Source organism: Lontra canadensis, unplaced genomic scaffold (assembly GCF_010015895.1).
Source record: "Lontra canadensis isolate GAN:19392208 unplaced genomic scaffold, GSC_riverotter_1.0 scaffold3, whole genome shotgun sequence".
NCBI lineage: Eukaryota > Metazoa > Chordata > Mammalia > Carnivora > Mustelidae > Lontra > Lontra canadensis.
The window spans coordinates 16,591,860-16,618,849 of record NW_022630997.1 but is presented as its reverse complement, the minus strand read 5'-3'; the positions used below and the strand labels follow the sequence as shown (position 1 = coordinate 16,618,849).

Here is a 26,990-nt window from a genome sequence, read left to right as displayed (position 1 = left end):
CTCTGTCAAATAAATAAATAATCTTTATTTGTTCTTTATTCTTTAAATCTTTAAAAAATAAAAATAAATAAAACCGGTATTGACCTCAGAATCTAGACACTGGAATCTTACCTCTAACGCCTGAAGAACCAACTGTGTGACCTTGGGCCAGTAGGTCTCTGTTCCTCGGTGCTTCCTCCCTTCTACCAGGTGGGAACTCTTCCCGCACCACACAGGTACCTGTCTTAGGTCACCTTTTCCATTATATCCTGCTCTGCATTATTAGTCATCGGCGTGCTTTGCAGAGTGGAAAGACTAGAGTCCACAGATCTGGTTTCTAATCCTGGCTCAGCCACTTGCCAGCTGTGTGGCTTATAGACATTATTTTACTCTGCAGAACCCTAAAGTCCTCCTCCGTAAATCTGGAATATTGATGTCTAACACACAGGGTCCTTAGGTCAACAGAAGGAATAATTGAAACACAGTGTATAAACACAGTGCCTGAACCATAAAGTACTCACTAAAGAACGTTTACGTGAACATACTACAGACACACACACACACACACACACACACTTGAACCTAAGCACTTAGCTTAAAACATTTATGAGTATGGACTCAGTGTCAATATTGATATTTCATTTATGCCTGGATTTTCTTATCTTTAAAAGGTAATGAGAATGCCTGGGTGGCTCAGTGGGTTAAACCTCTGCCTTTGGCTCAGGTCATGATCTCAGGGCCCTGGGATCGAGTCCCCCATAGGGCTCTCTGTTCAGCAGGGAGCCTGCTTCTTCCTCTCTCTCTCTCTCTTTGCCTGCTTCTCTGCCTACTTGTGATCTCTCTCTGTCAAATAAACAAATGAAATCTTAAAAAAAAAAAACAAAACTAAAAGGTAATGATACTCTCTGACTCATCCCTGAATAGTTGGAATAAAATTAAAAAACACACGCATTTGCAATTGCCTATTTGACATCCAGCTGTCACTTGTATGTGCAGCTTCTCTCACTAAAGTGTGAACTCCGTGGGGACAGAACCAAAACCACTGCTCTCTCTGTGGATGAGAAACTGGGTGGAGCCTAGGGCCTGGTGCATGGCAGCGGAAAGAATCATTTTTAAGCCCCACATTCCACACGGAGCCCGTCCCCAAGCCGGGAGGTACCCTCCTGTCCAGCCCCACTACCCATTCTCAGTCACCACCTTCTGCTGACCACCCAGGCTCATGCACAGTCATCACAAAAGTTGCCTTCTGGGGCACCTGGGTGGCTGTCAGTGAAGCATCTACCTTCCACTCAGGTCATGACCCCAGGGGTCAGGGATCAAGCCTTGCATCAGGCTCCCCGCTCAGTGAAGAATCTGCTTCTTCCTCTGCCCCTCACCCTGCTTGTGCTCCCTCTCTCTCTCAAATAAATAAATAAAATCTTAAAAAAAAAAAAAAAAAAAAAGAAAGAAAGAAAGAAAAGAAACGTTGACTTCTTAGCCTAAGCCCAGTCACTAAGCGCAGCCATGAGCCAGGCTTTGAGATGGTTGAAGAAGTGAGTAGGGACCAGTGAGGGTCTCTCTCCACCTGTGGGGTGGGACCAGCCCTCGATGCCCTCGGTGCCCTCTGTGCTGGCCCCAGGGGAGAGTCATCAGGGCAGCCTGAGCTCAGAAAACTGCAGGAGAAAGGTTAGTCGGTAAGACCACAGCCTCTGGCTCAGCTCCTGGCCTTCGGTGTGGCAAACGTCCTCCTTCTCAGAATCCAAAGCTGCCTGCCACTCAGCGGTACCACAGGGAGTCCCACACCTATGCAGCAGCCGGCCTCCTGGGACCCAGTCCAACTGCCTTCCCTTTGCCCCACTCAGCCTCGTTCTTGGGATCCTCAGAAACAGAGCAATCTGCTGGGTCGGCTCCGGCAGCCCTCAGCACCACACAGGGCAGGCTAGTAATAATAGCTCAGCTAAGCGATTTATTTATGGGGCAGATCTGGGGGCTCAGCCCTTGGAGAACACAGAGCTGCTCTGCAGGTGGGAGCAGAAGTTTCCCTATGGGCTCCCAGGTTACCTGCAAGGCCTTAGCTCTCTGAGGTGCCTTCTAACTTACATCGGAATCCCTAGGGGCCAGCCGGGAGGGGATGGAGGAAAAGCCACCCAGCCTGCCGGGTGTCTTCCTCAGGGCTGCCCAGGCAAAAGGGGAAAGGAATTCCTGGAACAACAACGAAAGCCTTGACTGTTTCCTCTGGGCCCAGCACTTTCTAAGCACTTTATGTGTGTTATCTTTGGCCCTCCACTTCTAAATAGACACTATTATGAATCCTGTTTTACAAACGAGGAGCCCTCACCCCAGAGAAGGGAATCACTTTCACATGGCTACAGGAGCCAAGCTAGAGAAGGGACTACTTCCTGGGGTGAAAGGACCACTTTCTTTGTCTCATACTGTGACACAAAGGGGACGACAGGGTTTATTTTAGGGGGAGGACAGAGAGACAGGGAGAGAGAGAATCTTCAGCAGGCTCCACGCCCATCTGGATCCCACAACCCTGAGATCAGGACCTGAGCCGAAATCAAGAGTCGAACACTCAACCGACTGAGCCACCCAGGCGTCCTGAGAGAGTTTATTTTAAAAAGACAACAAACAAACAAACAAACAAAAAACTCAGGTTCTTGGGCTCTAATGAGGCAGTTTAAGAATGAAGAGTGGGTTGTGGCAGAAGCTGCTTCAGTACTTCCGAGTCCAAAATCCCTGGGTTCAGATCCAAGGTCAACCACTAATTAGCTCTGTCTCTTGGAGCAAATGACTTACTGCATTGAGTCTCAGTTTCCCCATCTGTAAAATGGGGCTAGTAGTACCCCACTTGCCCGGCTGTCAGGAGGGTTGGAAATTACACAGACAGCACGCTGGGCATCTGATGGGTGCTTGACACATGGTAACTGTGCTGGTGACCCTTTCTCCCCTCCCTTGGGTGAGCAGGCGCCCCATTGCTGACCAATCCAGCAGCCCACTGGAGTAAGCGGAAGCAGCTGGGAGGGGGTGGGGGAGAGAGGGGAAGGGCGGGCAGCTTGAGTGACTGCAGGCCAGCCCTGGGGGCCTCACAGGGGATATTGGCCCTAGCCACAGGTGCACCAATTACTCTCCCCTCGAAAGCCTGGGGGTGCACTTCCCCTTCGTTTCCCGCTCGGCTCAGCCCTGACCTTTGGTTCTGCAGAAGGCAGTGGCAGCTCCACAGCACCAGTCCACTGGCTGGTCGTTTGTCTTCAGGTTTCATGGCCTCCCTGAGGCTCCCAGTGCTTCTCGAGCTTTCGCTCCCTTTCCCGGCCACTTCCCAGTTAGCCTGGGAGCCTCTCAGTGGCAGCTCAGGTTTCATTCCTGGGAGCTTTGTTCCGAATGGAAGTTTCTGGTTGGGATAATCCCTGGGTGTGAGTGGTCAGTTCAGGAAGAGACAGGGAGCCTCTTGGAGGCTGTGGGAACAGACCCGCTGGTCCAGGTGCTCTGAGGAGGTGCTCAGCGGCTCCTCCTGGAGGCACCTTCCCGAGCCGGCGGGGCCCAGGGGGCGGCCCTGGACTGCAGGCCTGGAGCCCACCCGGCCCTTCCTCCCTGGTGGGTCCCCGCCCCCATCTTCCCCCTAAGATCCCCAGAGAACCCTGAAGAGCTCAGACCCTCCATCTCCCTCACTCCCTGCCCCAGCTGACATGTCAGGCACGAAGGAAGAAACTGAGGGGACGTCAGTCCCTCGGCTGACCGAAGCGAGTCTTGTGTACATCTATTTTATGAAATAGACTTCTATACAGGTTTTCCTCAGGAAATTAGGTTCTGCTGCTAATTTTTTTTTTTTTTTTCTGAAAACAAATACTCTGGTTCAAACCTTTTTACCTTCTCAATAAGGAAATTAAGGTTCAGGAAAAAAGCATTTCCCTGAGGATTCCACAGCTGCTCCTCTTGACTCATCTTCTCTGGGATCCGTCACGATTCAGCCATGTGGAGTAAGCTAGGTTCCACCCGCACCACTGGTCTGTGAACCCCGGTGCAAGGGGTGCGGCCCGGAGGCTGGACCTCCTCGTCTAGGCCTTTATCTCCAGCAACTCCACCCCCGCCCCACCCCGTGTGCCCTGAATGAGCTGGGGCTGACCTGAGCTGAGCCGAATTCCACCAGGGGCCGCCCAGGGTCCCTGCTCCCACCTGGCCATCTCTGAGGCAGCAAGGCCTCAACCCTGAGCCGGAACGTCCTCCCCACGATCCCTCTGTCCTCACACAGCCCTAGCTCTTCAGCTGTCTCAGCCTTTCCCATGCCTCATCAGAAGTGACTGGCCAACTCTGGCCATCTGCGCTGGAAGGGAAGCTTCGGGAGTCGGGGGTCTTTCTGACTTGCTCACTGTTGCCTCTTAATACTTGCTTTCATACCTGGCACAGAGGAGGTCTCTGGTAGGCTTGGCAGGTATCAGTTTGAGGCCCCTGGGGAAAGGAAAAGCTTGGCATCAACTGGGAAGAAAGAAAGCCTTGAATGTTGGTTCTCCATGTTCTCTCTGCTCCTCTCTCCTTCCCTTCTTCCAACAGATCACTGCCTCCCCAGCCCCTGCTTTAGGGGTTGGGAGAGGGGAGGCAAGGCCGGGTCTGAGGAGTAGGGAACTAAGACCTGCACACTGGCCTCCGGGACTGAGCTGGAAGGCCATCCCCCTTGCAGGACACTGGGACATTTGTCCTCTCAGTTCTCCCAGACCTTCAGGGGCCTGGACCTTTGCTGGTACACCTCCCTGGGTAAGTGGGAGGGAGGGGGCAAGGGCAGGCGTTCTGTGCACGGAGGACCTTGCCCTTCATCAATCCCGGCTTCCCGGCTACCTTGGGCCATTGAGCCACTGGAGCTATTTCCCCCAGGAAACTAACCTTCCTAGAGACCCCGACTTTCTCCCGGCTCCTCAGTGGGCTTAGATGATGTCACTGGGCAAACCCAGGCTCACTGGGACTTCACTCTGCCTGCCCAACCCCTCCTCCAGAGTCCCTTCCCACCCTTGTTAGGAACCATTGTTAAGGCACTCTGCCAGACGCCTTACAAACTCCTCATGACAACTCTGTAGGGAGGAGTTTGTGACCCATTCGGCAGGTGAGGAAGTTGAGGCTCAGAGCAGTGAGGCGACTTGCTGTGTACACGGTTAGGGAGCTCCAGAGCCAGGATTCAAGGTTAGTTCAGTCTGACTCCAAAACTCTGACTCCTGACGTCACACGGAGCCACAGCCCATCTCTGGTGGCTGCTGTCGCCATTTTTCTGAGTCCCTTCTCTGACTTGCTTAGGCCAGGAGCCGGGGTGGGCAATCAGTGTCAGTACAAATTCCAGAGCTGTTGGGAGAGTAAGAGAAGATTCCTTTACCCGTCCCTTCCCTCTCTCTACCTGCCCCACCGGTGTGATGGATGTGTCCCCACAGGGAGGCCTGCCACCAACGCCATTCCCTCTCTCCCTCAGATGGCGCACAATCCCGCCTTACCAGGCTCCCCAGGGCAAAAAATCACCATTCCAGACACTGCTGAGTGCATAGGCTTGATGCTGCCCCCCTCCTCCCTCTCAGCACACACCTCTGGCTTTGGTCTTCTGGTCACAGAAGTCACGCCTCACTTAGGAGCTTTCTCCCCAGGCCACTAGCACCTCTCCCCAGGAACCCCCCCATGTTCCCCCCAAGGGAAGATTGGGCCTGGCTTGATGGAAGTGGCTGGAACTTGAGCCCAAGGTGGAGAAGTCAGCCCAAACCCCTGGAAGCTAAAGACCCAGCACCCTCCTGACCCGGCCTCTCCTATCAGACCTGAGATCAGGCAGATCCTACATGGTGTGTTACCCACGATGAATATTTTATGAGTTTGCTCCTCATTACTGAGAGTTGCAGGAGGCAGGGAGGGGAGGGTGTCCAGAAAGCCCAGGGAGAGCCCGGGCAGGACGATGAGGTGGGAGGGCATGCAATGGCCCAGCAGAGGCTGTGATGGGACGGGGGCACTTCTCCGTGAAGAAAGATTTAGCAAGAATTGGTGATGTTTGTCAAGTTGAAATGTTAAATATCAGAGACTAGAAACAAGGAGAAGGACAGAAAGGTAGAGGTTCTGAGCCCGGGGGTTTGGAAGCTGTGTGTCTGCGGGCCGACAGGGACAGTGGGATCTGGTGTTGGCCCTGGTCACTCCCACCCTTGAAAGTCACTGGCTGGATCTTCTGGTTGTTGGCTTGGGTCCCGGTCCTGTGCCCTGGCTCCTCGAGGGCTTGCCATTCTGCCACTCCCAGGCCTCAGGCCCAGGCATTTTCTGGTTCTCTGGGCTCGAGGTAACGGGAGCGGCAAACCTTGAAAAGCTTGGTCCTGGCTTTTCCTTACCTCCTCAAGGCAGTGTCCAGTTCTGAGTACCTCCAGCAGACCCCAGGCCAGGGCCCATGTGATTCTTCATGACCGGGAGCCTTCATGCCCTAGTGCCAAAGCTGCAGGCCTCCGTGGGTGTAGGTTAACACCCTGACTCTCCTCTTGACCACGTCCTCCCTCCACCATCCACAGCCAAGGAAGGAAGGGAGAAGAGACGCAGCTCCCAGACTGATCCAGCAGCCTGAGCTCATTTCCCAGAGAGGGGGCTAAGGGAGGGTAACAGCCTGCAGGACTGAGCCGGAGCCCTTCTCCGCATCTGCCAGCCAGGAGCACGAGGCTCAGCTCTGGGGCCTGCCCAGAATGCCAGTTAGCTCTTGAGGGTCAGTAAGAGATCCAGATGGGGAAGCAGGGCAACCAAAAGGACATACTGGCACAGCCCTCCACAGTTCCATGGGACTTGGGGATCCCCCAGAGTTCCTATCAGCTCCCCATCTGATTCGCTACTTACTCCTCATCTCTCCTCCACTCTCTAGCTCTTAATTCCCATTCACTCTTTCCGTTGATGTCCCCTGGTTGCTATGGACATCCATGGGTGGGGAAGGAAGCAGAATTGGAGGAGGTTCTGTTATACCCCTCCCACTGGGCGCTGCTTAGATGCTCCTTTGTCTGGGTCTTGGAAACAGGCATCGTAGCTTGAGGATACTGGGGGTGAGCCCGTGTTGGACAGCACTGCATCTCCTTTTAGTAAGATTGTGCATGTCTGGATGGGCTCCAGGAGTCACCCATCCCAGGACCACCCTCAAGTCTCCCTGACCTTCGGGCATTTCCAGCCCAACCCAACCCTGGATACAGAGAACCCCTAACCTGCTGTGTCCACTCAACAGCTTCCCAGTCTCCTCTCACTTTATCAGTTGATTGCTTCCACCAATGTTTACTGAAAACTCATGACAAGGAGGTGCGAGGCATTGGTTCAGCACTGGATATGCATCAGGGTCCCTCCCTGCTCTCCTGGGGGCTGGCGGGGCAGGTTGGGGGGGTTACAGACAGACCAAAAGCAAGCAAATAAGAAACAAGATAATATCAGATAAGGATAAGGGTAATAAAGAAATAAAGCAGAGAGTGACAGCAGAGATCTACAGAACGAACAGTCAGCCCTGCAAGTTCAAGAAAAACAGCATTGCAAGCAGAGGAAACAACACATGCAAAGGCCCTGGGGCAGATGCAAGACTGTCTTATTTGAGAAGCTGGAAGGAGGTGTGGCCCCAGTGGTTAAGTAGCTAAGCCCTAAGGTTAGGTGGACGGTTAGGCCAGAGCAGGCCAGGGACTATGTGGGCCTTGGAGAGGAGTCTGAGTACAATTCTGTATAAGGCAGGAGTACAAAGATGATATTTGTGTTTTGAAAATTCTGGCTACTGAGCACAGAAAGGATTGTTGGGAGTTATGAGAGGAATCAGGGAGAGCAGTTAGGAGCTGTTGCCATAAAGACAGACTTGAGCTGATGACGGCTTGGAGCAGGGAGAGGGTGGCGGAGAAGTCGAAGAGTAAGTGGACTGGAGTTGAGTTAGGTTCTGGAGGTAAAGACAGTGTGATGAGAGGCCGGGAGAAGCTGAAAGAAGAGGCCAGGAGACTCCCAGGTCAAACAGACCCTACTTGTTGGCTACTTCCTTTTAACCCTGGTGTTGGTTGGGGAGTAAGACACTTTAAGCTTCGGGCCCAGAAATTGTTGTCTTGGTCCTGTATCATCACGACACCACACTGTCTTGGTATTCGTCCCACCTACCTCATGGGCCACACTTTCTCAATCTCCTCCCTTGGCTCCCCCTCTGTCATGACTTCTGCAGGTGTATCCCAGCGCTCAGACTTGGGGCTCCGGCTCCTCTCTTCTCTAGCTACGCTCACTCCCAAGGGAACCCATTCCATCTCCTGCTTTAAAAATCACCTGTGTAGGGCGCCTGGGTGGCTCAGTTGTTAAGGGTCTGCCTGCAGCTCTGGTCATGATCCCGGGGTCCTGGGATCGAGCCCGCGTCAGGTTCCCTACTTGACGGGAAGCCTGCTTCTCCCTCACCCACTCCTCCTGATTGTGTTCCCTCTCTTGCTGTCTCTCTCTCTCTCTGTCAAATAAATAAATAAAATCTTAAAAAAATAAAAACACCTGTGTGTCAAATACTCCCAAAGTTGTATCTTCACATTAGACCTCTCCCCAGAATTCTAGACACGTGCACAACTGCTCACTCACCATCTCCCTTTGTGTATTTCTTTAGTCAGCTGAGATGTAACATATCCAAAACTAAACTTCTACTCTTCCTCTCAAAATCTGCCCCTTCTGCAGTCTTCTCTGTGCCAGCAAATGGCCCCTCCATCCTTTCAGTGGCTCGGGCCAGAAACCCTGGAAACCCTTCACATCCCTTCTCTCTCACAGCCCATATTCAACTCCATCAGCAAGTCTTGTCATCCCCCCTTGTAAAAACTACCCCAAATCCCAAACTCTTCTCACTGCCTCCAATCCACTACTATCTGTGGTCTGGATTACTTCAGTCACTTCGTAACTGGTCTCCCTGGCTCCCTGGCTCCCTGGCTGTCGGTTCTCCACACAGCCGCCAAAGTAATCTTGTTAAAACTTCATTCAGAGCCTGTCACTCTACTGCTTGGAAGCCCCCGATGGTGTGCTATCTCATTCAGAATCAAAACTGAAGCCTTTTCAATGGCCCTGTGTGATCTGCCCTCCACTACCACCCCTTTCTATTTCTCTGGCCTCACCTCAGCTTCTAACCTTCTCCACACCCCTCCCCAGAAAGTCTCACCTCCCCAAACATGAAGATTCGAGTGAGGCCTTCTCTGTGCACCCTATTTAAGATTGCTGCCACCTACCCTACCTTTCACACTCATTCCCTTCTCTGCATTTTTCCCGATGTGGTTCTCAGCGTCTGCCATGCTATGTACCATTTGCTCTGCACCCCCTTACCCACTAGAATATGAGCTCCATAATTACAGGGCTTTTGTCTCATCTCCTGCTTGTCCCTCTACCTAGAATAGAGCTTGACCCACACCCAGTAAGCACTCAATAAATATCGAATGAATGAATGGAATTAAGGAAAGACCTACAACCCTCAAGAGGCAGCCTGGGCCTGGAAATTAACACCTGATTTCCAGTACTAGCTTCGATCCTAGCTATGCACCTTCTGGGCCCTAGGCTGTCTGTCTCTAGATGGTGAACAACTCCCAGGTCCTTTGCTGCAGCGGCTTTCTAGAATGATGCTTGCCCACAGCCTTCTCTTCTGTCACTCAGCTAGGATAGAAGGAAGGGTTGGGCAGAACCTAGTGGAGTGAGAGGAGAGAGCCCTCACTCATTCTTTCTCATCAAGGTTTGGGCGGAGTCTTTGCTGGCTTTGAAATGAAAGACAAGGTTCTAGTTTGGAGCGAGCAGGGTTCTGGGAGGCTTTGGGGAGGGAGGAATGGGTGAGTGGGTCCAGCCCCACCCTCTGGGTGGGGACGAGCAGAGGCCTGGCCACTAGGCCTGCTTCCTCCTCGTGGGGAGTCAGTCCTCGTGAGGGTCTCATGGGCGGTACTGCTAGAAAAAAAGGAGGGGCAATGCGGATGAGGTAAGCACTGAGGAGAAGGCCTTCTGTGGGAGTCACCTGGGCCTGCATGCAGGTCCTCAGTAAGTCCTGGGAGGCTGAGCCTGGCGTAGGCCTCAGGCAGCCCCCCAGGGCCCTCACAGCCAGCGCCCACTCTAGAGCAGAGCAGCGGACCTTTTGGCTGAGAAGAGCCCCGTCCTCCTCCCTTTTCTGGGCCTTGCCACGGCTCCCTGCTTGTTTTCCCCGAAATAAATGGACTGAGCATATTGGGCCGGCAATAACCCCTTGAAATCAGTTGTTATCACAGTTAACAACCAGTTTGGCTTCAGTTCAGGCTGTTAACTATCAAACCACTAAGTGCCGGTAATGATTGATTCTCGGCCAGTTGCAGCTTGAGTGGGCTGTAAAACCCCATTAGCGAGGGCTCTGTGGAGGCAGCAAGGCGAAGATAAACAAGGTGGTGGGTGCTCTAGCCCAGCCTGGCCCCACCGCTCTGGGCTCTGCTCCCATGGGTCCCTGACCCGGGGTCCTGCCGGATGTCAGCCCCTTCCCAAAGGCCCGGGCCGCCCCGAGGATCCCCACCTCCCATCCCTCTCCACCTCCCCTAGCCACGGCCAGCAGTGCCGCCGCCACCACCTGTCATCTCCCTCCTCTCTGTAAGGCGGGTCTGGCTCTCCAGACAGCGCACCTCTTCTCCATCACGGCCACCACGGTTCCATCCACCACCCCGGAGACCTCGGGAGTCCCCAGCCTCGGGAGTCCCCAGCCCCGGGAGTTGCAAGAGTGGCTTTGGCCTAGCCAGTGACCAGCCTCCCCGCTCCGTGGCCAGGATCACAGGCAGAGAGAGCCTGACATTCCACCCCCACCCCAGACTCCCTCCGACCCTATGGCTCCCCCCAGGAATTGCTCTCAAACAAACGAAATGTGGGCAATTACTGGGCTGGGGGCTGGACAGGCGGCCGTGCAGATGAAAGCGTTTCCTGGACGGTCTCTTCATTTGCATGGCATCAGAAGCTGCTCAGAAGGTGTGACTTTTCCCACAGTGAGACCCGAGCTCCTTGCACAATAAAGCCAGGCTGCTCACCCAGAATTAATTAAAGGGGGAGGGGAGGAGGCCCTAAGAGCTGGAGGAGCTGGAACAGAGATGTCTAGAGCCCCCTCCCCACATCCCCAGTGTCTGTGTGCTGGGAGACACCTCCTCTATCCAGAGCCCTTCACCCCCACAGCAAGCCAGATGAGGTGGCATGGCCAGAGCCCAGGGTCTCCCCAGCCTCTCTCCTCCAAGGCTTCCCACTGAGCCATGGAGCTCCTGGTACCCCTGGATGGCCTGACCCTGGAACTCGCGGCTTCAGCTCTGAGAGGCCCATGTGATTAGGAAGGCTTGGCGTGCCCCCCACTCCAAGGAAGTGCCAAGGAACAGGCCCAGAGGGAAGAGGTTTCCGGATTGGCCCAGTAGCTGGGCTGTGGGACCAGCCAGGGGCACTGTCAAAAGAAGGCAGCAAAAACGGCCAGAACAGGAGGCCTCAGTGAGGAAGCCCTCAGGAGACCTGTTACCTCTGGGCTTGGGCTGTCCTTCGATGTGGCATGACGTCAGGCTCTCCAGTCCACACCCAAACACACAGCTCTCTGCCCATCAGGCCAGCCCTTATGCCCACACCCTGACATGCTCTGTCATTGCCATAGCGTGGCCTGGGCTTCCTTCCTCCACAGCAGGACCGTCTGGGGTTGGTCCTTCTGACCCATGAGCTGCTGCTTCTCCTCTGGGCCAGAGTCTGTGTCCTGCTCTCTACCTGTCAACTTCCCTCCGGATCTCCTGCCCAGCCTCTCTTCCTCTGGGCCCCATCTCTCCAGGGCCGGCAGCCTCTCCCAGGGTCATGGCCCCAGGACCCTTGCACAGCACCTGAGCTCAGCACCTTCTGCTCACAGCTGTCTAACCAGATCCTCAAAAGTCAGCCCTGCTCCATGCCACAGTTGTCAACACCAGGCTTGGAGGTCTCCCCTCCGGCATAACCCCACCTGGGACCCTGGCAGCTTCTCTTTTCTTTCATTCACTGATGCCTGATACTCAGAAAGAACCAGCTCTGGCATCTCCAGCCTGTCTCCCACGAAGATGTAGACACATGGAGAGGCGCTTTTTAAAGATTCATTGAAGACACCTGGGTGATGAGCCGGTTAAGCGTCTGGCTCAGCAGGGAGTCTGCTTCTCCCTCTGCCTGCTCTGCCACTCCCCCTGCTTGTGCCGTCTCTGACAAATAAATAAAATATTTTAAAAAATAAAAATAAAGATTCATTGAATCCATGAATGGAGCTCTGGTCCTAGGAGAACCCTCTTTTCTGCCCCAGAGGTGGCTAGGGGTTAGTGTTGGCAATGACTCCCGTTAGGAGCTATAAAAGGTCCTTGTCTGAGAGTTCCTAGGACCAGCTAAGAGCCTCTTCTTGCCCCTTTCCCTGCTTCTGTCCTATCAGGAGAGTCCCCAAGGCCAGGCACAGGTCCTAAGTCAGGCTGGAAGGAGGCTATGGGCAGAGCTGGGGTCAGAACCTGTTCTGGTCAGGACAGCCCCAGGGCAGCTGGGGAAGGGGAGGGGCCGATCCCCACAGGCCTTGCTCTCCAACACACATTTTTAATACTCAAGTTAAATAAATAAATTTCAGGGGTGCCTGGGTGGCTCAGTGGGTTAAAGCCTCTGCCTTCAGCTCAGGTCATGATCCCTGGGATCGAGTCCCGCATCAGGGGCTCTCTGCTCAGCGGGGAACCTGCTTCCTCCTCTCTCTCTCTGCTTGCCTCTCTGCCTACTTGTGATCCCTTTCTGTCAAATAAATTTTTAAAACCTTTAAAATAAGTAAATAAATAAATATTTCAGTCATTTAATAATAATACACATCCACCCCCCACTGACACCCACCTTTAAAAAACCTGCTCTACGTCCTCACTCCCCACTCTTTCCCCCCCTGCCCCCACCTGGGGGGTGGGGTAAGCCTGGCCAGCTTACCCTGCAGGAGGAGGGGGGGGTTGTCTCAGGAGTACCTCTGACGGCCTGGAAAAGCCCCCCTCCCACCCAGAAGGAACCCCCGCCAGAATCCCAGTCTAGGCCACTCCCAGCCTTCCCAAAAGCGAAGAAGACAGACACCACCGCCAAGTGGAATACAAAAATAGAGCCTCTCTTTTGTTTAAAAAACAAGACAAAACAAAACAACGACCAAAAAAAAAAAAAAAACCCAACAGCAAACAATTATGGACAGCTAGAACCCGGGGCTCCCCCAGCTCCTCCCCAGCCTTCAGCAGCGCAGACCTCGGCTCCCGGAGTTTCTCCGTGCGCCCCCGCGGCGAGCGGCTCGGCGCGGCGGGGAGGGCCGGCGGCGCCTACCGGGGCTCGGGGGCCCAAGTCCTCTGGCTGCCGCGCAGGCTGCGCGTGAAGGGCGGGTAGTTGAGGAACTCGAAGCGCAGACTCTGCTCCGTGGTGTGGTGGCCGCGGGGCAGCCGCTTCATGAAGTGCACCTCGCGCTGGTGCTGCCGCGTCTTGGAGCCCTTGCGGGGCCGGCCTTTGCGGGTGAAGGCCATGTACCAGCCTTCGTACTTGGCGTTCTGCAGGGCCGTGTAGTTGTTCTCCAGCACGATCTCGGTGAACACGCAGTCCTTGCCCTTGCCGTTGCTCTGCAGGTAGTGGGGCCAGACGCGCGACGTTACCGGGCTCTGGCCGGAGACGCCCCCCACCCCCACCCCAGCAGAGGCAGAGGGCAGGCGGCCCCAGACAGCAGGTGGGCACCCCAGCAGATGGCAGGGTGGGCACGAGTGACAGCCCCACCCCCGGCCCGGGCACCCGCTCTCTAATCCCTCACAAGCCGCAGCCCACCCGGCAACTTCCTGTCCTCCCGGGCAGCAGTGACACATGGCTGTCTCCGGAGGGGCTGGGCCCCAACACAGAGGGCCAGAGAGGGGGCCCAGACCCTGCCTGCCCTGGCCTCCTGCCCACCAGTCTGGCCAAGCGGCCCGCACCCGTTTCCCCAGCTGCACCATCCCCCTGGGCCCCTCAAGACCTCCGGGGCCCCAGGACAGCCACTCCATGGGGGAGGGGAGGCCTGCGGGGAGATGCAGAGCCCCGAGCCCCAGAAACCCAGGAAGCGGGGAGCTTGAGGCTGGAGAAGAGCCGTGACTAATGGGGCCATTTCAGAGCTCGGCCGAGGGGCTGGGCCTGCGGCTTACTGAACATTCCAAATGCTGGTACCATGTAATTGGACATAATAGCAAAGCAATTTGGCGATTTGTTAAAAAGATATATGGAATTTACCAACCCCCCCACCAGCCCCTTCCCTAGCCTTCCTTCTTCCTCCTTTGCCTTTATAGCTTCTCATCTCTCAAGCAGTTTCCTTCTCTCTCACCTCCCCCACCTTCCACCCAACCACTAGGTAACCCCAAGGTGGCCCTGGGTCTCTCTGCCCACCTCCTTGGGACCCTACAGGAGCTCTGCCTGCCCAGCCCCCTCCCTAGGACCCAGGGACCCTCCCCTCCTTCTGGGGCCTCACCTTGGCAATGAGCTTCCCCTTTTTATTCATGCAGATGTAAAGACCGGTCTCAGCTCCTCGGACTCGAACCCGGCTCCCAAAGGTATCTGTCTCCACAATGAGCTTTGCTGTCAGGGAAGGTGGCGGGTGGTTATTGGAAGTTCCCTGACCCCACTGTACCACATTGTCACCCCAGCTGACCCTCAGACCTGTCACATCCCAGTAGCAACTGCTCTAAGAGCAGGTACCCAAGACATGGGCTCCAGCCCCAGCCCAGCTGCCACCATGCTAGGCGACATTGGGAAAGATCGACTCCCCTCCCTGGGCCTCAGGCCCCTCACGGATGTACACAGGGGCATGGACAAGAGCATGAAGCACAGACTGGGATCTCCCTCTGCCTGCTCTGCTGCTCCTGTGGAGGAATCTTAAAGCCATCAAACTCAATGGTCCCCTCTTTTAAAACCAGATAGTACTGACTTTTCACGTCAAGGCTTCATGACTAGAGTTCTACTCTCATCAGAAGATCTCTGGGAATCCTTCAAACTCAGAGTAGTACACGCACATGCCTCAAAGATCACCACAAACTTCTGGGGCGCAGCAGTGACATGAGTTCTGAGGCAAAACGTAAAAGCACTATCTCCTGTTTCTGGCTCCTTAGGTTCTATCTCATGTCCTTGGCCAACCCCCCCACAACCACCACCCTGTTCTGCTGAGATGACAGGGAGGCCGACCACTCTCCCTCCACGCACAGCCTGCTACTTTCCCAGAACCTCAGACCCCAGCTGGCAGGCTTCTGCTCTTCTCCACGCTTCCCAGTCACCACTGTCCCCAGCCCCAGTGTCCAGAAATCAATGACTCAAATAGTCTTGTCTCTCTCAACCCCCATCACAGCTGGGCTTCTCACCCCAGTGACCAAACACTTGCTGTGGGTGAGGAGGGGAAAAAAATCAGGCATGCTTGCCTCTCAGTCTGGAAAGCCATTGAGACAGGGAGCTGAATTCTGTGCCTTCTTCCCTGGTGCCCTCCCCTTAGACAGCCAACTTGCCACAGAAGTCCTGGTCCCTGTCTAGTCCCTGTGTAATTCCTCCCTTTGTGGCTGTCCTCAAGCAGGGAATGAGGGCTGACTTAGCTGTTGGGGATAAGCCAGGAGGGGCTGAGTCTTCTGTCCTCTCTACTGCTTTTCCCTCCTTGAGAAAGCAGTTCTGGGATTTCCAGAGCTGTCTCCCAGCCTGCACTAACAAGGCAGCACCTTCTTTGCCACTAAAACTAACGAGGAGGATGGGCACCAAGGTCAGCAAGGCAGCCCTCGTTGCCCCTCCTGATACTACCCCCACCTCTTCACATAGGACAGAGCTGGGACCCAATGGCCAAGTCTCTAGTCTGGCTTCAAGTCAGCCAGGGAAATGCAGCTGTCACGTCCCCTCCCACCCACCTCCTCTTGGACCCGGCCACGCTGCTCATCCCTCTCCTGCTCTGCCTTCCAGAGGCCCGAAGGGACGCTGGCTGGAGAAGGGGCCCGAGGATCCCACTCGGAGGATTCTGGCCAAATGGGGCAGACAAGGATGGCACAACCCCTCTATTCCTTCCTGGGACCCATCAGGAAGCAACTGGGACCTCTCTGCTCTTCTCCCCCGGACTCATATTGTCCCAGCTGCACACCCTAAGCCTCTGCTCTCAGGCCCTCCGGCTCCCACTCCTGCCTGGCAGGCAGGAACCGGCGAACCTGGAAGGCTTCCTACACTTGTAAGGACAGAAGTGGGCATCAGACTTGTGAGGTCTGAAGATGAGCTTCTCCATGGCCAGCTTAGCCTCTTCTTCCCTCCCCAGAACCCAAGGGTGCTGGACCATTTGCTCCAGTGGAGCAAACCCAGGAGGAACTAAGCATTCGTTCCCTTTCCTTGGAAGCTGAGAAGGGCAGCAAGCAGCCAGTTTGGAGGGACAAAGGGACGGCAGGCTGGCCCTGCCAGCCCAGCGGGGGAGCTCGGCCACCGGGCAGGCCGCCCCCCCACCACCACGGAGAGCCCCCACTCCCCTTCCTGGATGGAGCTGGGGAGCTGGGGCCGCAGTTTACGGCGGCGGCTTTCCCGACCAGCCTTTTGGAAAGCTTAACATTTTCAAACCTATTCTTCCACCCCAGTGACAGATTTATCCCGGGAAAATTATGTCTCCTTCTCCAGCTTTGAAGGGAAGTCAGCTACGTCGATGCAGAAAAAATGCAGTGAGACATACTCGATCCCCCAAACTGGCTCGAGAAGAGGAGAAAGTATTCAGGAAATGTTAAAAAAGGTGAAAGTAAGAAGAGTTTTAATCGCTCTGCCAGACGCGGGGGTCTCTCCAGAGATTCATAGAGAACAATCTTGAACCTCTTTTTTAACATTTACAGACTTGCAACTCCTTTCAAACTCCACATCTGAAAAAAGGCTCGTTCTTTTTCTGTTTTATATCATTCTTCATTTTTCTTCTTAGCTCTTAAAATGCCTCACCTTTTTATTACATTTTAATAGAGTCTTCCCCTCTCCTTTCATGCTTGTTTAACTTGGTCATTATTTAAAGGTTTTTAAACTCACAATAATCGCTCTCTAAAAACAACACCAGCCGTCCAGAGGGCTTGCTTTTCTCTTGGTACATCCAGGACTCTGGAAATTGGCCTTGTTTCAAGGCAGGAATATTGAATGTTTTAGAAATCAATCAGTCCTCAGCCTCTCTGCCCCGCAGTAGCTCCCCGGACTCACCGCCCCACGGGGAGTCAGGAGCCTGGCTCTGACCACTACCTGGGTTCCCGGGTCAGTGGGGTGGAGAGAGGGCCCCTTCCCAAGCCTAGTGCCTATGTGCAATTGGCCCTTCTGGTCAAAATATGTAAAGGTTCATGGCCCCCCCTGTCCAAGCTGGAAGGGCTGGGGGGATTTTTCTCCCGTCTCTTTCCCAACTCTCCTTTTGTGGACCCTGGCGACATATCCTCTTTCAAGAGCTTCCCTTAAACCTGGGGCCCCTCCCGCAGAACCCTCTGTCTCCACCTGCAGCTGGGGAGGGGTGTGTGAATGGGGGAGGTAGAAAAGGAGATGCCTGGATTCATTCATCTGCTGGGTAGAGAAGGGGCACCTGTGGGCCAAGTACTCCCCAAGGTCCCTTCTCTAACCCTCTTTTCTCCAGCTGACCCCAAAGATGCTTTTTTTGCCTTAACTCCTTCCCTTCTGAGCTGGGGAGCCTCTGGCCAGCACGGATGGGGCTGGCAGGTCCGGTCACAGCAGGCCAGCCAGGGGGAAGGAGGGCGTGTTCTACAAGCTAACTTCACCCTGCCCCGTGCAGCTCGCCTTACCAAAGGGGTCCCCGTCTTCTGCCATGGCGTTGATGCGCTTGTTGGCCAGGACCTGCACGTGCTTCCCGCTGGTGCGGCTGTAGAGCTGGTAGGTCCGGATGAGACGGCGGCTGAGCTGATCCGTCACCAGGCTCTGCTCCCTCACATGCTGTGTAAAATTAGGTGAGGACTGAACAGTTACCTTTAGGAAATTGAAAAATACACAACACGCCATTATAATGCTACTCTGCCCAGGGGCCCGAGAGGCCCCCATCACCCTGCACACGCCTCCACTGCCCCAAGCAGCCTACAAGGGCTGGGGGGGTCCCCCCCACAACAAGCCAGCTCAGGCCCCAGCACCCAACCCAGGAAAGTGGAGCAGACCCAGCCTAGCAAGGATGAGCTTGGACCGATCTGGACCTACCTGTTGGGAAACACCCTGGGACTCCCGGCCAACTCCCATCAGGGAAGCAAGTTCTCTGCCCAAAGCCCCAGCCCCTCGCCCCCTCCCCACGCCTTCCTAGAAAAGCAGGATGCTTCTAAGTAGGGAGGCAGCGCTGCCCAACCGCTGACATTTATAAAGACAAATTTACAGAGCAAATGTTGAGAGCGCAGAGAGCCTAGGCACCTGATCTTTCGGCCAGACCCAGCACAAGTCGCCCCAGAGAGCCACGGAGAGAGTCTCCGCGGCAGTCCCCGGGACTTGTGACAACGAACGCTCCCTGGCCCCAGCTCCCCACCCCTTCCTCGGCAGCCAGGTGTGGCTGCCCGTAGAATTCCCCATCCACCCCAGCCCGGCTAGGAGGTGTGAGAGACAGCGCTGGAGCCGGAAACCTTGGGTTCGAGCCTCGCCGCACATTAGCTGTGTGACCTTAGGCAGGGCGCTCCCTCTCTGTTCCCCGGCTCCCTCCTAGGGCAGGTTCGGGGCTGGATTTCTAAGGTTCCTCCCAGCCCTGCCGCGCTGGCCGCAGGGTCGGTCCTTGGGCCCCTGCCCGACCTTGCCAACCCGCGGCCCCCGCCGGCCCGCCCGGGCCCCGCCGCCGCGCAATGCGCCTTACCTGGGCTTGGAGGCAGAGAACCAGCAAGTGCAACAGCCTGTGGGAGACAAAAGCGGGCGGGAGAGAGAGGGCGCGGGGTGAGCCGAGAGGGCGCGGCGGCGCGGCGGCGCGGGGCCGGCGGGGACGCGGGGGGCGGCGGCCGTACTCACAGGCAGCTCAGCGCCGAGCGGGGGCTGCCCATGGCGCGCGGCCCGGGGAGCACCGAGAACCCCGGCGGGATCACGCCGGCCCGCGGGCGGCCGCGAGGGACGAGCCGAGGGTGGCGGCGGCCGAGGAAGGCTGGAGCGCGGGAGGCGGGCGGCGGTCCGGACGCGGCTCCGCGGGTCCCGTGGAATGTCGAGCTCGCCGCGCCGCGCCGTGCTGAGTGGCTCTGCGCCGCTGCCGGAGCCGGTGGCCGCTGGCTGCTCAGGAGCCGGAGCAGGCGGGAGGGTAACGGGCCGGCAGGGTGGGTGGGTAGGTGGGAAGGGAGGGGGAGGGGTGGGGGCGGGGGGCGCCGCACCGGGAGCGAGGGGGGGGGGGGGGGGGGGGGGGGCGGGGGGGGGGGCCGGGGGCGGCGGGGGGGGGCGCCTCCCCCATCCCGGGGCTGACCCCCTCGCGCGCTCTAGGTGTCTGGACCCGCGGGGATGGGGGGGCGCTTCGGGCTTGGTCTTCCTGGACCGCGAGTGCGCCGGGGTCCAAAGGTGCCAGGTCTCCACCTCGGGGCCGGGTCCGCTTTTGCCTCAGGCGAGGCGGCGTGTCTCTGAGCTGCCTACTGTGTGCTTCGGCCCCGCGTGTCCCCTGGAAGTGGCCGCCGACGCGGGAGTGAATGGCTGTGCGTTCCGCAGTGCGTGCGAATGCGAAGGGGACCCGACCCCCACCCCCACCTTTCTGACGAGTAACCCTTCCGGCGGGCGTCTCCTGTCTCACCGGTCTCCAAGAAGACCCAGAGAGCGAGAAATGTCCCCTCCCCCATTATCACCGTCACTGCTGCGTGCGTCCCACAGATACTGACCTGAAGCTTGAGCCATCTATGTCGGAGAGTCTGGAGGTCCCTGGTAGGACCCACACCCCTGCCGCCCTCCCAAAGCAGCAGGCGGGGGGTGGGGGGGGGGCAAAAAGAACTGTCAGCTGCTTCTCCTGGAGAAGAGACTTAGTTGCGGGCCGCCTAGCCTTTCCCTCTCAGAGTCTCATTATTTGTGCACTGAGGCATTTACACACCTACTGGACTAGACGTGCACTGGTGCTTTGTGTCAAGCATGGGGAGGTCGCCAAGAAAGTAGTGTCTAAGCCTCTCCCAGACCCTCAGTGCGTTCCCCCAGGGGCTTCTGGAAACCCTGAGCCATGGTGCTTCTTTGGGAGGGGCTTGGGTGGTTGACCCTTCGTGAGGAGCAGGTAGAGCTCCTGATGCCCTACCCAGCTGCTTCCTCTGCCCATGACCTCCCCTGTCCCACTGGCACTCCGTGTCCTTGAGGGTTGGACTGGAGGGGTTGGGGTGGTCCTGGGAAGCCATTAGGCCAGGGGCAGTAGGCAGGTCCTTGTCCAACAGTACAATCAAGTTCTATTACCTCCCCTTTCTCTGTGCCCCACTTGTCCCCATGCCCCACCTTTCTCCACTCCCGGCCTAAAGCTAACACTGAGCGGTGCATAGATGGGAAAACAGGGTCAGAGGACTTGTCTCAAGACCTCATCCCTCCTCAAAGAAGGAGACTCCCTGAGCCTACCTGTTCCTTCCTCCAGGAGTCTGTTCACTCTTCTGGCTCTTGCACACACAGATCTCCAGGCAAGGACCATGTCTTTTAGATCAGAAGTTGTAGCTCATGGCACCAAGCTGGGCTGGGTTGCTCTGCAGCTGGCACTTGATGAATGAATCATGAAGAAACTGGCTGAGCATTTAGACCTCAGCCCATGAGTGGCTTCCCCAGGAAGACATGCCTTCAGATAATAATTATAAGCACTACTATTTATTTAGCACTTATATTTGCTGAAGGCTGAATTTGCACTGTCTCCTTTCAACCCCACTAAGCGATGAGCCCATTAGAAGGGAGACAGGTGAGGTGGGCTCCAGTGCCCACAGCCCAAACCAGCCCTTTTTCTTACAGTCCTCTGTCTTAGAGGCCTACAGTCCACTCCCTGGGGCTCTACCCTCTTCACTGTACTGCTTCCAACAGGCAGAATGCTCACCATCTTAAACACATGTCTGCACATAGTAGGCCCCTGAAAATGTTTGTGTGCATGAGTGAATGAGTGAGTGGAGAGACAGAGAGCAGAGGGTGGGAAGGGCCTTCTCCCCACCAGGGACTCAGCCCTCTGGAAACTGTCTGATGAGAACAGCATTGGGCAGGACCCAGGCTGGAGTCAGGGCAGTCTTAGTGTGCATAGTCTTGGAGCCACAACTAGAGTCACTCTGGGCGCCAGCCCTTCCCTGGAGTGGGGATGGAGGCCAGAGAGTATCTGACTCAAAATGTCCAGCCCGGGTTCTGGAGCTCCAAGAAGGTTCTGAAATCCCTACGCTGAACTTCAATGGTCTTAACCCACTCTGTCCCCTTCACCAGAAGAGACGGGCATCCTGGGACCTAAAAGCGAGAGGTCAAGGTTTTAGTAACTACACTTTAACCTCTATCAAGGGGCCTTTCTATAGGGCAGAATTCCTTTACATTTGGAGAACTTCTCCCAAAATGAACCCTCATCAGTATGGGAGATTGTTCTCATCTCCCCAGAAGGCTATGTTTTGGGGTTGGGGTTTGGAGTGGGGGAGGAGATGGGGACACCCTCACAAAGGGCACTGGGTCCTGCTCGGCCTGCCCCCTGAGTGACAGATGCAAATATGCCGTCGGGGCCCCAGCAGGCCACTCTCTCCCTCCCTCCCTTGCTCGCTTCCCGGCCAGCTCGCTTCTTCCTTTATCTTATCAAAGCCCCGTAATTACAATTGCTATTTTGTTTCCTCGAATCTGCAATCAGAGCTCCCTGGCCCTGATGAGGGAGCGCCTGTCAACCTGATCGCTGAGTGACAGCCTGGCCATCTTTCCCGGCCGCCCCCACACTCCGCAAACACAAACATACACACACACACACACACACACACACACCCTCGCCTCCTGAAAACACAAACACACACTCCTCGCCAACACAAACAGCCCCTCTCCGCAAACACGCCCTCGCAGGGACCCAAACACACACCTTCAGCCTTTTTCCAAACGCATCCCTCGCCCCGGCCCACCCCGGGCCCCTCAAATCCACACCAGCCTGCGCGGGGAGGCCGGGACTGCCGCTCCTCAGCTGCGCGCCTCCTGCGCCCGGCGTTCAAAGCGCCGCGGACTCTCCACCGACTGTTCAAATGCAAATCGCCAAGACGACGTTAAGCACTTCGGGCCCCTGCCTAGGAGACGTCTCCCCTCGCCCCGCAAATACAGGCCTGCTCATCCTCCAGCGCTCTGCAAACCTCGGCGTGCGCCGTCATCCCTCAGTGCTCGGGGCCAAAGTGAATCGGCAGCGCTCCTACTGTGCGCTGAGCCGACTGAAGGAGCAACGAGGAGAGGCGGGGCGGAGAGGGAGAAAAAGCAATTTCCCGCTGTCTGCCCGGCGCCCTTTCGGGCCGGGAAAGCCCTGGAAGAAGCGGAAAATGTGGATTGGGCCCCCACTGCGGGCAGGAGGGCGCTCGGCGCCTGCCTGGGTCCCGGGGAGAACCACCCAGTAAACAGGGCTTACAGGGAGCGCTCAGCCGCTTCGCAGGGGTAAATAGCCGAGCTGGGCCACGCACAGGGGTTAGACGGCTGGGTTGGGAAGGCTTCCCCCAGAGATGACTTTTTGCTGCACTCAGCCAGTCTCCCGCGCCCCCAACCAAGCACGTGCCGAGGACTCTGGAGGTTATAGGTGAGAGGAAGAAGAGAACGTCTCTTACAAGAGCTCTTCTAGCGAATGAATGAATGAATCAACGATCAATCAAAGAACGAATGCAGTCAGCCTCAGTGACTTAGTCCTTGCTTTCTGCCTAAACTTCGGCACCCCAGGTCACTCGCGGGCGAAACGCCCCCCCCGCCGGGGGGGTGGGGAGTCGCTGCCTGGGGAGTCGCTCGGCCACTGGCAGTTTCAACCTCGCCCACCAGAGGGCGCCAGCTGCAATTCTCCCCTCTCTCGGGACCCCTGCCATAGGAAAGTGAATAGTCTTGAGCCTGGTTGGCCCACCACGCTGGCTCCGCATGGAAGCAGTTCAGGAAACCCCTCCTGGAGAGGAGAAAGGGGCCTGCGACCCCGGATCACTGCAACACAGAGGGAAATCACCTTCCTTTATCCTCATCTTGAGAGAAAAGGAAGATTAGAACTCTTCACCACCAGGAGGGGGGAGCCTACTCCAGGGAAGTGTGAAGTGGGAATGCCTTTCCGTGTTGTGGGACGCTCTCCAAAGTTTACCTTACCAACCCCAATACCAGTCCCTTCGGGTTACCTAAGGACCTCTCCCACTTGTTCACCCATTTGCCCAGCAGCCAGTGTGGGAGGGAGTGGGCCTGGCCCCACCACCCCACACCCCACCAGGCACTGTACTCTGTCCATCCTCAGCATGTCTGGCCCCAGGCTGTCTCAGGAGTTAACCTTGTTTGTTTGTTTGTTTGTACGGGGGACACTGAAATACGCCCCCCCACCACCCATCAACACAGCTGCTGAACTGCTGACCCCAGAGCTGGTCACATACACACTAATGCTCACACCAGGTAGTTTCCTTTCTCTTCCTCGCATAGCAGCAGTCAAACCTCAGAACACCTGATTACAGGCACCAGAGACCCCCAGATCAGGCGATGTGCTGGGGGTCAGGAACCCTTTAGGCCAGGAGGCTGAATCCCAGGGGCCTCTCTCTGGCCCCATATGCCAGGCCACCCGGATTCTGGTTTCCCTGTCACCCAATCTGGCCAGCCCCCTCCATCTGGCCCCTGGAATCAGGTTTCTAAGGGCCCAGACCGGCTCAGAGACAGCCTGTAAGACTGGAAGGAGGAGCCAACAGTGGCCTCTGCCCTATCCCTCACAGGCCCTCTCAGGGCCTGAGCCCCTTCGTGGAGCTAGGGATGCACATTCCTCCAACTGCTTAAGTCCCCTTATCTGCCCCCCTGCCCATCAGCCTGAGTGCTGACAGAGGCCCAGGCCCCTTGTTTGGATGCTGATAACCTCCTGGGATAGCCCTCCCCCACCTGTAGGGACTGGGAATGGGGTTGGTGTTGGGAGGTCCTCTTTTAGCAAGGCAGTTGGGACCCAGGCCTGGCCCGGGGGGTCCTAGGGATAGCAGGATCCCCTATTTCCTCACCCTCCCCAGGCCCAGGGCCACCCTCGATGCTGCCACAGTGCCACCTGGTGGTCCCTAGGGGAATGCCACACCGGCAGGTAAAGAAGCCACACAAATGAGTTGCAAAAAAACTCCACATCACTTTATTTGAACCTTTATCCAAAAATGTAAAAAGTATTAAAAATGTGTAGTCCTGAGCTTCAGATTCTGATCTCCAATCCCACAGGCAAGGGGGAAGAGAGGGTGAGGACAGAAGTTCAGAGTTCCTCCCAATCCTGGAGAAAAGAGAAACTCAAGTAGGGCCTAAGATTAGAAAAACACCAGGGCTCTATGAGGGATAGGACCACCCTCTCTCCTAGCACCAGCCCAAGACCCCACCTCTCCACCCTCTTCAATGGAGAAGCCACATTTAAATTTCTTAAAACTTGTACAGGAACATGGTGCATGGCACATGGGGCAGGCAGCTAGCCGACCTGAGGAGAGCCAACAAGGTGTAAGCATCTACACCTTCACCTGATTGTCCTACCCCATCTCGGTCCTTGCTTAGCACCCTTCTCCCAACTCACCAAGAAGGCTAAGGCCTACCCCCCTGCTTCTTGGCAGGCAGGATGGAGCACAACTCAGCTTCTTCCTCCTCACTACCTTCTTCCTCACTCTCTTCTTCCTCAGAAACATCATTGCTTATAGTAACTGGTGGAAACGTAAGCAGTAAAGAAAGAGGAGGTTAAAGCCAGACCCTTTTCATACCACGTATCATTTATTCATGCCCTGTGATGCTAGACTTGCAGGGACCCTGACCTCTCAGAGCTTATGATCTAGGTGGGAAGAACCTCAGATACTAAGATGACAGAAAGCCAAAGGAGACCACATTAATGGGGGTGGAGAAGTTGGGACAGGTTTCATGCAGGAGGTAGGCTTGAGTAGGACTGCAAGTGGAGGGTATAGCCTTTATGGGAGAGCTGCACTGGGTGATAAGGCTGGGATGGGGCAGGACTGTGGAGCAGTGGGGGAGACCTGATGGGAATTCATCAGAGGCAAAGTAGAGGACACTCACCAATCTGGTGCCTCCCAGTGATCCGCACAGGGCCAGAACCTGATTTCAGGCGGAAGGTTACAGGTGGCTGGAGCTGGAAGTCATCCAAACTCAGCTGGAAGAAGACAAGGATGAAGGCCTGGCCTGCTCCATCTTGTGATGAGTCAGTTCTCCAGTCCTCAATTCCTCACCCTCACCCCTATCCCCCACTTCACCACCCGGCCTGGCAGGGAAACTCACCATGGGTTGGCAGGACAACTTCAGGTTGGCCACGGGGACTGCAATCTCTTGGTGGTCATGATTCCTGGCCACGACTTCTACAACATTACACTCATCTTTGGCCCCCTCGGTGAGGCAGAGCTGGGAAGAGTACACAGGGCCTCTGGGTCTCCTCAAACAAGGGCTGGCACCACAAGTGGAGGCCTCTACCCTAAAACTGGCCCCGCCCCAGTAGTCCCTGGATCACCTAACCAGGGAAGCGCCCATGTAGGGGCCAGGCAGAGAAAGTGACTCCCAGCAACCATTCCCCGCCCCTCACCATGGTCAAAGCCAGCACATGCTCCGCATCGTCCTCTTCCTCTACCTTGAAGGTGAAAGAGCGGGTGTGGCCGGAGAGCTCACAGCCTGGAAGAGGTAACAGCGTGAGTGTGTCTGAATGTGCGTGGGGGGCGTTCCACCAAACCTCTCTCAAGTGTAGTAGCCATGGTCAGACCGGCCATTTACGCTCCCACTTCTCAAGAACACCTGGGACGCTCGGCCCAGGGCCCACCCCTGCACGTTTGGAGCAGGGGGTCGCACCGCCCCCTTCCGCTTGCGCTGCCGCGTGCTGGGCCGCCTTCGCTCCCACCCACGTCGTGTATCCATTTGCATTCCTGTTCAGCCCTGCCCCTGACCGCCCCAGGACCATCTCCATCCCCTCCTTTCTTCAATACCGAAAAAAAAACTGTCCATGGTGACTGGAGCCGGGACCCGCAGACCGCCGATACCGCCAGCCCGGGCTCGGCTCTCCTGACTCAGGAACGCTAAAGCGGCGGCGGTGCCGGCGGCCATGCTGCAAGGGCCGTCTGGGAACTCCGCCCCCGACACGTACAAAGCGGGGGACTCGCCGATGGTTCCGGCCCCGCCTATTAAAGGAACCGCGGGAGTTTCAGAGAGTGACCGAGGCGCAACCTGTCCAGGGTAGCCCTCCCGGCACAGGCCAAACCGTCGTTTGGTCCTACAGGGACAGGGAGGCACATCACAGAAGCATGGATTTCTTTTTTTTAACTGTGAACACCCTTATTTCCGTGACCACGGCTCTCAGTGTGGCTCCTGCCTCCATTTTCTTCCTCTCACCCTCTTCTGTCTCTACTCCCCCAATCCAGGGTAAGCTTTCATTAAAGGGAGAATAGATATAAAAGTGGAAACCCTTCCCAACTCTCCTTGTCAATGCGAATTTCAGGGTAGGGTTTTTTGTTTTTTAAGATTTTTTAAAAATTTGACATTGATAGAGACAGCGAGAGAGGGAACACAAGCATGGGGGAGTAGAGAGGGAGAAGCACGCTTCCCGCTGAGCGGGGTGCCCCATGCGAGTTGTCCATGCAAGGTTCGATCCAGGTGACCTGAGCCCAAGGGAGTGCTTTTCTTATAAAAGCAAAAGAATTATGCTTATTTGCCTTTGCTCCAAGAGAGCCCCTCGAGGATTCTTACTTTTCAGCTCCGGGTATTTTCAATTAGAACCAAGGAACCACTCGGTCCTCTTCCTTGTATGCTTCCTACTCTAAGGACCTTAAGTTTACTGTCCAGAAGGCCTACCTTTATGGAGCTTTAGATGCTGCTTGGATGCTGGCGCTTGTTAGCAAAGCATGTCATTTCGGATTTGGGGATGCTCATCCTTGCAGACACATTGTGGAGTTTACTAATTCCCAATCAACCCAAAATATCCTTCCACCTTACACTCCTCAGTCACATAGAGGGCAACTCCCCATCCCCTCCACCGCCCCCCACCATTCACCTTTTGACCA

The 26,990-nt window shown here is 56.0% G+C and overlaps 2 protein-coding genes across 5 annotated transcripts; both read right to left on the bottom strand.

Moving 5' to 3' along the window:
- Positions 1-13,075: 13,075 nt before the first annotated feature.
- On the bottom strand, positions 13,076-18,887 carry FGF8 (fibroblast growth factor 8). Of its 4 annotated transcripts, none has more exons than XM_032877440.1 (6): positions 18,856-18,887; positions 18,707-18,743; positions 18,073-18,168; positions 17,670-17,850; positions 14,375-14,481; positions 13,076-13,505 (listed from the first exon to the last, which is right to left on the bottom strand). In XM_032877440.1, exons 1-6 carry the CDS (start codon positions 18,885-18,887, stop codon positions 13,215-13,217), a joined length of 744 nt encoding a protein of 247 aa, XP_032733331.1. In that variant the 3' UTR covers positions 13,076-13,214. The 4 variants fall into 4 exon arrangements, with proteins under 4 accessions (XP_032733331.1, XP_032733342.1, XP_032733351.1 ...); XM_032877451.1 differs by having other exon boundaries at positions 17,670-17,817; XM_032877460.1 differs by lacking the exon at positions 18,073-18,168.
- A 5,183-nt stretch (positions 18,888-24,070) lies between these two features.
- NPM3 (nucleophosmin/nucleoplasmin 3) lies at positions 24,071-26,240 on the bottom strand. The gene is given in 7 exon segments (XM_032881841.1): positions 24,071-24,229; positions 24,521-24,644; positions 25,009-25,102; positions 25,228-25,347; positions 25,526-25,611; positions 25,920-26,177; positions 26,180-26,240. Coding segments are annotated over 6 exon segments (720 nt in total). The 5' UTR covers positions 26,226-26,240; the 3' UTR covers positions 24,071-24,229; positions 24,521-24,528.
- Between the last annotated feature and the right edge of the window lie 750 nt (positions 26,241-26,990).